Source organism: Echiichthys vipera (genome assembly GCF_963691815.1).
Source record: "Echiichthys vipera genome assembly, chromosome: 15".
In the NCBI taxonomy this organism is placed as follows: domain Eukaryota; kingdom Metazoa; phylum Chordata; class Actinopteri; order Perciformes; family Trachinidae; genus Echiichthys; species Echiichthys vipera.
Window position 1 is genome coordinate 28766514 of NC_139840.1, and position 9994 is coordinate 28776507.

The following is a 9994-nucleotide window of genomic DNA, read 5'->3' on the forward strand; positions in this document are numbered from 1 at the left end:
CTAACAAAAGTTATCTCAAGACACTTTACATATAGAGTAGGTCGAGACCACACTCTATGACTTACATGAATTACAGAGACCACACGACTCCCCAATGAGCAGCATTAAGTCGCACTATCGTTTTCCAGCAATCTTGTGCACACAGTGGCGCTAAAAACCTTCCTTTGACAGGCAGGAACGTCAGACAGACCCAGTAGAGGCAACTGCTACACTGTAGAGGTCTTCAAATATTCCTTCAGTTCCTAGTATATTTAAGCCGTTTCTAAATGCTATTCAGTCAGGGCTTATTCTGCAGGTCTTGGTGTATAATAGAAGAGTGAATCCAAGTGGGCTCTGTATCAACTCTGATGATGTTGTTTTACTAATCCACCATGGCTGCAGGAAAAATGGAGGAGCATTATGCTGCTGCCAGTGCTGGTGTTCTCTCTTTGTTTAGATCTGTATGTTGAGACTGGTTCTTATCCTCTCTCTCTCTCTCTCTCTCACTCACTCACTCACTCACTCACTCACTCACTCACTCACTCACTCACTCACTCACTCACTCACTCACTCACTCACTCACTCACTCACTCACTCACTCTCACTGTCTGTCAACTGTTTTTACCAGTGTTAAAGAGAGTTTTAGTAAGTAGGTTTTTATTTGTGGTTTTAGATACACTCGCCAGCAAAGACACCAGCCAGCTTCTTTTTTTTCACTTTTTTTTTAATTGAGTTCTGCAGTCAGGTACACAAGAACAAATGTAACGGATGTACAGTGCGTCTGGTTTAGAGTGAAAAAACAATGACAAAGACAAATAAAAAAAACAACATGAATCCCTCCATCCCTCCCACAAACCCATGTCAGACACGGTCACAATAACTATCAAATAACATACACTCACGGGCCAGTTTATTAAGTGCACCTGGTGCTTAATAAACCTGAGAATGTTCTCATTTGTCCAGGTCATCGTTATCCCCAAAGCAATTTCAGTCAAAAGCAACTGGACTTGGTTATTTGTTTAGGAAGACGTTTCACCTCTCATCCAAGAGGCTTCATCAGTTCATGTACGCAACTGACCCGGCTGGGGTATGGTCCAACTAACTGGCGTGGAGATCCAGGTATTTAACCTCTCACAATGCTGCTGATGTCACTGGAACCCTTTGTCCTCCAAGTGCCAACGACCCTCGTTAGAGTGACAGTTGTTGTTGGGAAGTCGGTTTTGACTTTGTTTGTTCTCTATTGAGTCTTAACGACAGTCGTTGGAGTCATAGGAGGCCATTTGTGAACAGTTGTTCTTTGAGGTTAGATTGTTGAATCTCCTGGGAAGGGATGAAAGGGCAGCATTCTAAATTGGAGATAAGTGGTGTCTCAGACCTCCTCCTCTGTTTAGCGAGGGATTCTCTACTTTTGCATAGAATGCTTCTTTTACCCCTCTTTCAAACCATCTGTCCTCTCTGTTCAGGATGTGGACATTGTTGTCATCAAATGAGTTTATGCTGCTAACAATGGGACTGAGCGGGGCCCCTTCTTTATGGATTTTTGGGAGTCCATATAAGCAGGGGGTTGAGTCCTGGGGATAGAGCCTGTAATACTGTGATTTGTCAATGACCCCTTCCTTTTGTAGTTGCTGTAGACACTCTATAACCTTCCTTTTGTAACCGCTGGTAGGGTCTCGTTTCAGAGTTTTGTAAGTGTTAGAGTTACTGAGTAGTGCAGAGATTTTTGCCTGGTAATCAGATGTATTGAGAACAACTGTGCATCTACCCTTGTCTGCTGGAAGGATAGTGATGTTGTGGTCTTTGCTCGGTGCTGTTACTGCTTTTCTCTCCTCAATGGTGATGTTGGATTGGTGGACCTTAGCTTGGGACAACGCTGCTGACACTTTTAACCTTAGCTGTTCAGCCTCAGTTCCAGTAAGGTTGTTTTTCTTTATAGCAGATTCTGTAGCTGTAATCAACTCCACTATAGGTACCTACACTATGGGTGCTTAATAAAGTGTTGTCTGCTGCTGCTGTTACCTATCTGCTAGAGAGTAGGTTGTGTTGTGCATTCACAGATGCTCTCCTGCATTCCTCTGTTGTAACCAGTGTTTATTTGAGTTACTGTTGCCTTTCTATTAGCTCGAACTAGTCTGGCCATTCTCCTCTGACCTCTGGCATCAACAAGGCTTTAGCACCCACAGAACTGCCGCTCACTGGATATTTTCTCTTTTTCAGACCATTCTCTGTAAACCCTAGAGATGGTTGTGCGTGAAAATCCCAGTAGAACACCAGTTTCTGAAATACTCAGGCCAGCCTGTCTGGTACCAACAACCATGCCACGTTCAAAGTCACTTAAATCACCTTTCTTCCCCATTCTGATGCTCGCGAACTGCAGCAGATCATCTTGACCATGCCTAAATGCATTGAGTTGCTGCCATGTGATTGGCCGATTAGATATTTGCGTTAACGAGGAGTTGGACTGGTGCACCTTATAAAGGGGGGGGGGGGGTGTCATGGTTTTCATGTGTTTCCATGTGTTTCCAATGCACTGTAGCGGATTGCCATCAGTGTTAAAAGGTGTTATAAATCACCAGATAGAAGGATCACAATTATACAGCAATAACCAGAGCCACAATGCAAACTCACTACAAATCTGTGTATTGCACAATGAGCTACACTCAGCATCAGAAAATGTCTTTTAAATAAATGTCCAAAAGGTCCAAATAATGTTCCCCAACAGAAACAGTCCAAAGTTAAATCAAAAATCACTTCATGGATTCAAGCACAACAAAATAAAGAAAGAATTTCAGTTTGTTTAATTCTGTTTTAGTTGTTTTTTGTAGGAGTGAATCATCTTCTCAAACAATTTAACAAACGATCTTTTAACAAGTGAATCCCCAACACTGTCAGAGTTTTCTGAGATCGCCCCCCTAATATAATGATAGGGGAAACACTAGAGCTAATAGGATTGAGTATGCCTTAAAGAACTCGACTGTGCAACCATAAGGACCAGGAGATTTCCTGTTTTGCATAGACTTGATCGCTTTATGCACCTTCAACAGAGAGATGGGTCTCCCTAGCAATATTCACATCAATCTGAGGGTATGTTAAACAGTCTAAGGGATTAGGGGTCGCTGCAGTAATTGGGCTTCATTCAGAAGTATACTGTATAGTGCGGTGTAAAAAAAGACTTGTTAATAATCACTGGATCAGAAGTGTGGCTACCGTCCGGTAGTTGAATCTTAGAGATCAGTCTGGAAACACTAGCTGCGCGGGCCTGCTTCGCCAGGAGTCTCCCAGCCTTATCTCCCTGCTCAAAAAAGCTTTGTTTGGATTGTCGCAGCTGTCTCTCAGCTACGCGTGTCATTAAGAGGCCGTGTTCCCTATTCAGTAGTAGGCGTTTCTTATAAAGGGAGGGGGATGGAGAGGTGGATTAAGTTCCATCGAGTTTTAACAGTTTTCACCAGCCTAGCACACTCAGCCCTTCTCATTTGAGAAATATAGGATATCACCTGACCCCGAATAGTGGCTTTAAGCGCTTACCACAGAGTGCCTCTGCTAACGTCAAGGGTGTCATTAAACTCTATGTAAGAGCTTATTGCAACAAAATCTTTGAACTTACTATCTGACAGTAAGTGTGAACTGAACCTCCATGGTGAACTTGGAATTGTATGCCGTGGAAAACTAATGTCAACTGTGGTAGGAGCATGGTCAGAAGTGAGTAGATTGGGTGATATTCACATGCAATCACACAGTCGAGGAGATTATTATCAAGTAAAAAGAAATAAATTCAGGAGACTGTGGTGTACATGGGGGAAAATTTGAAAGCTTTACCATGGGAATTTCTAAATAATAAGGTTAGAAATTCCCAACTGTGATGCATATGTTTTTACTGTGTGTGCTGATTTGGATAGTGTAATCTGTGTAGGAGAAGATCTCTTGAGAGTCACATCCAGCAGCAGGTTGAAGTCCCCACCTATGATAATGCGGTGATTGTCTGTGTTTGGGATTTTGGCAAATGGCCTTCTAAAAAACTGTTCATCGTCCCTGTGTCAACTGATTTTAGATGTGTTTCCTGCAGAAACATCACATCCCCCTTAAGGTTCTGTAACTGTGTCAAGACCTTACCGATTTTAATTGCGTTGTTCATTCCCTTAGCATTCTAGGAAATCAGACGCACTCCAGTACCTGTCTTTACAGCATTAGCCATAGGAACAATACTAATAAGTTAGAATGGTACTGCATGACCCAAAGTATTCTGTAGTAGTGGAGGACGAGAGTGGGGAGGAAGGGTAAAACAGAACATAAACAAAAAAGGAACCCAAACACACAAAACATAACAAAATAACATAAAGGGAACAAGACAATGACATTGTGACCAATCTGAGGGCTACTCCCATGGAAAAAAAACACAATCTGAGCTCTCCAGCCAACTGAGCTTCGGGGGTCTCCTCCCTTAACTAACAATATTTGACCCCTTAAAGGCACATGGAAATAATAATAATAATATTAAAAAAATAATAATAATGATGATTCTGAACTGACAGACACTCATACACTCACTCACTCATCTTCAACTGCTTATCCAGGGTCGGGTCGCGGGAGCAGCACCTCTAGCAGGGGACCCCAAGCTTCCCTTTCCTTGGCCACATTAATCAGCTCTAGCTGGGGGATCCCGAGGCCTTCCAAGGCCCTGGTGGAGATATCATTTCTCCACCTAGTCCTGGGTCTACCCTGAGGCCTCCTCCTTGCTGGACGTGCCTGGAACACCTCCCTAGGGAGGCGCCCAGGGAGCATCCTTACCAGATGCCCGAACCACCTCAACTGGCTCCTTTCAATGCAAAGGAGCAGCCTCTCTATCAGAGTTCCTGAACTGCTGAACTTCTCACCCTATCTCTAAGGGAGACTCCAGCCACCCTCCTGACAAAACTAATTTCAACCGCTTATACCTGCGATCTCGTTCCGCTTGTACCTGCGATCTCGTTCTTTCGGTCATGACCCAGCTTTCATGACCATAGGTGAGGGTAGGGACAAAGATTGATCGGTAGGTGAGGGTAGGAACAAAGATTGATCGGTAGAGCGAGAGCTTTGCCTTCCGACTCAGTTCTCTTTTTCGTCGGTGCGGTAGACCGCCTGCAATACCAATCTCAAGCTCCACTTGTGAACAAGATCCTGAGGTACTTGAACTCCTTCACTTGAGGTAAGGACTCATTCCCTACCCGGAGTAAGCAATCCACCAGTTTCCTGCTGAGAGCCATGACCTCAGATTTCCACCGCCTGATTACCTCATCAGCTGATGTCACCAGTGTCCCGTCCTTACTGTAAACAGCTTGGACGATTCCCCGTTTCCCCCTCCTGAGGTGCTGAATGGTTTTCCAGGAGCACCTTGGTATCGCCCAACAGTCCTTCTCCATGACTTATCTGTACTTCTCCCACACCCACTGCTTTGCCTCTGACACGGTAGAGGCTGCTTCCCCGAAGGACTCCTTCTTCATTCAAACAGCTTTCCTGGCCACCGGTGTTCACCACAGTGTTTGAGAGTTACCGCCCCTTTGGGCACCTAAGACCTTAGAGGCCACAGCTCACCGCCGCAGCTACAGCAATGGAAGCTTTGAACATTGCCCACTCCGGTTCAATGCCCCCAACCTCCACAGGGATGCCAGAAAAGCTCAACTGGAGGTGTGATTTGAAGATCTCTCTGACAGGGGCCTCCTCCAGACATTCCCAGTTCACCCGCATTACTTGTTTCGGCTTACCTGGTCTGCCCAGAATCTTCCCCCATCCTCTGACCCAACTCATCACCAGATGGTGATCAGTTGACAGCTCCGCCCCTCTCTTCACTCGAGTGTCCAAAACATACGGCCTCAGATCAGATGATACGATCACAAAATCGATCACCTTTGGCCTAGGGTGCTCTGGTACTATGTACACTTAAAAGCATCCTTATGTTCGAACATGGTGTTTGTTATAGACAATCCGTGGAAAGCACAGAAGTCTAAAAAGAGACAACAACTCGGATTTAGATCAAGGAGGACATTCATCCCAAACACGCCTCTCCAGGTGTCTCCATCATTTCCCATGTTGGCGTTGAAGTCTCCCAGCAGAACTATGGAGTCTCCTACTGGAGCCCCATGCAGGACTCCATTTAGGGTTTCCAAAAAGTAATAAGTAACCTGATACACTGAACTGCTGTGCGGTGCATACGCACAAATAACAGTCAGAGTTTTCCCCCCTACCACCCACAGGCGTAAGGAGGCGACCCTCTCATCCACAGGGGTAAACTCCAACAAGTGGCACTCAGCCAGGGATTTGTGAGTATCCTTACACCCGGGGCATCTCCAGAGAAGAATAGGGTGCAACCCTTATCCAGGAGTACAGTCCCAGAACCGAGACTGTGCGTGGTGGTTAGCCCCACCAGATCTAACTGGTAGCACTCCACCTCCTGCACAAGCTCCGGCTCCTTCCCCCACAGAGAGGTGAGATTCCACGTCCCCAGACCCAGCCTCTGCTGCCGAACTGACAGACAGCCATATAAAATAAATTAAATCAGCCAGCAGATGGCGCCAAGATGCCTTAGGGCGGGGAGGCCATGAGTGCCAGGCTGCAGTAAAACCCTTCGACCAAACGAGTCACAGAAAATAAAATACTTCAGATAACCCTATGGCGGTGGGTGATAAACATCTAAAACAAAATAAAATAAGAAGAAAATATATAATAACAAACTGAAATCCATATGTGGACGAGCTTCCAGTGTCGGGCACGAAGGCCGATTAAAGGTGGTCTGAATTCACATAGTAGTGTAAGCAGGCACAGAAAGAAAGATGAAAAAAACAAAAAACGTGAATTCAAAAAATATCAGAAATCACTGGATCTCAAGTCAACATATCCACAGTGTGATAAAATGTACATTTAGCAATTTCTGTTCAAAACTCTTTAACAGACAGAATATCAGCAGCCCGTCAGGACTTTAACTATTAACGCTGCGGTCTAAAAATAAACTCCGGTCCGTCCGGGGCTGTTAAAGCAAAGCTACACAGTCAGCAACACACAAACTCACCAGATGACATGGCCGTGGCTCGTCTGTGGTAAAATCAACAGCCTCCCGCAGTCATCAGGTCTCCTCCGCGTGTGGATGTTATGAAGGCTTTCCCCTTGGTGACCAAAGAGAGCCTTTTCCTCCCTCCGTCCTTCATCGTGATGACAAGTCTGGCGGGGAACAGCAGGTTGCTGAAGCCCAGGTTGTAAAGCTCTGACATCACCTCTAGGTATTTCTGGCGGTCTGCCACCACCTCTGGTGCGTAGTCCTTGTATATGGCAATGGGGTAGCCTCTGTACTGCAGTTTCCCTCTCCTGGCGCGGGCTTTGTGTATAATTTTCTCCTTCCCCTATTATCTGTGCAGCCTGATGATAACTGGTCTCTGCCCCGGCTTCTCAGCTAGTGAGCGGTGAGCCCTGTCACAATTAGGCGGTGATTCCAGTAAGCCTACGCTGAAAACCTCCATGAGCAGCTCCGCGAAGTAGGCTGTCAGCCGCTGACCTTCCACTGCTACAGATAGTCCAACCACTCTGATATTACTGCTCCTGGACTCCAGTTCGCTGACTTTAGCCAGCAGTTTAGCGTTGCTCTCTGTTTGCGTGGCACAGGAGGCCTCCAGCGCTAGCAGACGTTCGTCTTGTAGATTTGCATTTACCTCGAAGGAGCCTATCTTCTGAGCGTGGTCGGACACTGTGGTGTGGACGTGGTGGTCCATGGTGCTGCTCCAAGAGGTTAGCAATGGCCGCCATGCTAATCTCGCCACCTCCCTCGTCTGCGGTGCTAAGATTCCCCCCTGGACTTTAACATTCTGGCTGGTCGCATACGTCGGGCTATTTCGTGGGTGTATCCGTCAAACAAGACGAATATTACTATTTGTTGTGACTTTCGGGATCCTGAAATGTGAAATTATCAAAAGTTGCGGGAGCAAGACTCGACCCGTGTCTACTCCATTTCAGCCATACCGGAAGTCAAGAGCCAGCTTTTAAACTTTGTTTTAGGGCAGGCTAAGACGGGTGTGTATGCCAGCAGGAATGGTAAATAGTAAATGGACTTGTACTTATATAGCGCCTTTCTAGTCTTCTGACTACTCAAGGCGCTTTCACAGTGTTTGTCACATTCACCCATTCACACAGATGGCAGTGGACATCTACATACCATGTAATCTAATGTTACCATTCACACTACATTTACACACCCATGCGCAGCACGGGGAGCAATTCGGGGTTCAGTGTCTTGCCCAAGGACACTTCGACATGGTGACCAGGGGAGGTGGGGATCAAACCAGCAATCTCTCGAATGGAGGACGACCCACTCTGTCACTTAGCCACAGGAAGAGAAAGGTGGAGGAAAACTTCCATTTGGCGTCAGTCCCTGTCTGTGTTAAAATGATAAAGGCCAGACTGTTGGTTGATTTTAGTTTTTATAAAACTGCAGGTGACCTGGACTCTTTTTAAGATCTCTGGTGCTTCCAAAGTGTGTTGTGTTCTGTCACAGCTGGAGAACTGTTGTATGCAAATTACCTTGTGTAAATGATTTATTAATTTATTTATTTGTCAAGGCTGCGTTTTTTAAAATAATTTATTAGGCATCAATTTGTACATTGTGTACACATACACTATAAGTGAAAATACTGACAGATAAAGTAGATTTTAAAAATCAATCTATCTGTCTCTCTCTCTCTCTCTTAGTTGCCACTATGTGAAGATATTATTATTATCATTTTTATTCTCATCATTATAAATACCGCAAGTTGCTGCTGCTCATGGGGGAATTTTTGGGTCTCTGTAAATCATTAATAAGTCATAGAGTGTGGTCTTTACCTATTCTGTATGTAAAGTGTCTTGAGATAACTTTTGTTATGATTTGGCACTGTAAATAAATTGAATAGCATCAGTTGTCAATTAATTCATGCATAGTGGGTTCTAGGAAGTCCTCGAAAGAACTGTTTCAGATGGGGTTGAGAATATTGTCTCATAAGGATTTGTACTACACCTAACACTACTCTGCACTTATATGGAGTAAAGAAACATGCTAGCAGCAATTCCTTTTATTCTGAAACTGCCGAACGGGCATTCCAATGATCTTACACATGGTCAGTTTACTAATCACTGGAGATTACTTTGTCTCTTGTAAATGAAGCTTTAGGAGCATCACACTGGACATTTCATCCTTCAAGTCTTTTGTTATAAATGTAAATAATCTAAATGATTGTTTTGTTTCCAGGCATCATCTCCATGGTGATCTTCATTGTTCTCTGCATCATGGTGTTTGCGATTCGCCATATGTTCCGTCATAAAGGCTCCTACCATACCAATGAGGCCAAGGGGGCGGAGTCAGCAGACTGTGCTGACGCAGCGATCATCGTCAATGATCCAGCCTTCACTGAAACCATCGACGAGAGCAAAAAGGAGTGGTTCATCTGAGCCCCTCGCAACACGGACACATGACGCTAGGATGTATGTAGTTTTCTAAGCTAAGGGAGTAGTCGTGAGGTCACAACCTGTGGGAACTCGAGGATGTGCAGAGTGGTTTATTTAAAAACTTTATGGACCAAGGACACCATGGCATTATAGCATGGGTTTTAAAGCACAGGGCACAGTGCTACCTGGCAGAGCCTGTGTGGAGATGTGGAATGGTTTATTTCAACTTTAACAAAGGATAAGTGCGACAGGATGACAGCCTTCAGATGGTGTAAAGGACTCCACAATGAAGTTACAGGCCTTGAGTAAATGTGTTCATTAGTTTTTATTTTAGTATTTGTTAAGATCAATTTTTATTTGATTTCAGTTATATGTATGTTATTTATTTATTTATTTATTTATTTATTCATATTTATGTCATATATTTTATCACAAAAGTTCTTACTGTGTTTGTTTATTTTTATTTTTCTATATTATTATGCCTTTGTGCGATGTGCTGTTATTTCAGAAAGTTATTGCATCAACGGTGAGGATCATTGATCCATTAATCCCAAAAACCCTTCCTGTCTGTAGCAGT

At 44.5% G+C, this 9994-nt stretch overlaps 1 protein-coding gene across 1 annotated transcript in view; it reads left to right on the forward strand.

The window, feature by feature from the left end:
- cntnap2b (contactin associated protein 2b) overlaps positions 1 to 9621 on the forward strand; it is an 82526-nt gene extending 72905 nt beyond the window's left edge. Inside the window, exon 25 of the mRNA XM_083929004.1 lies at positions 9221 to 9621. Coding sequence (XP_083785130.1) covers positions 9221 to 9420 — 200 coding nt within the window. The 3' untranslated portion in view covers positions 9421 to 9621. The remainder of the gene's footprint in view (positions 1 to 9220) is intronic.
- Positions 9622 to 9994: the final 373 nt, after the last annotated feature.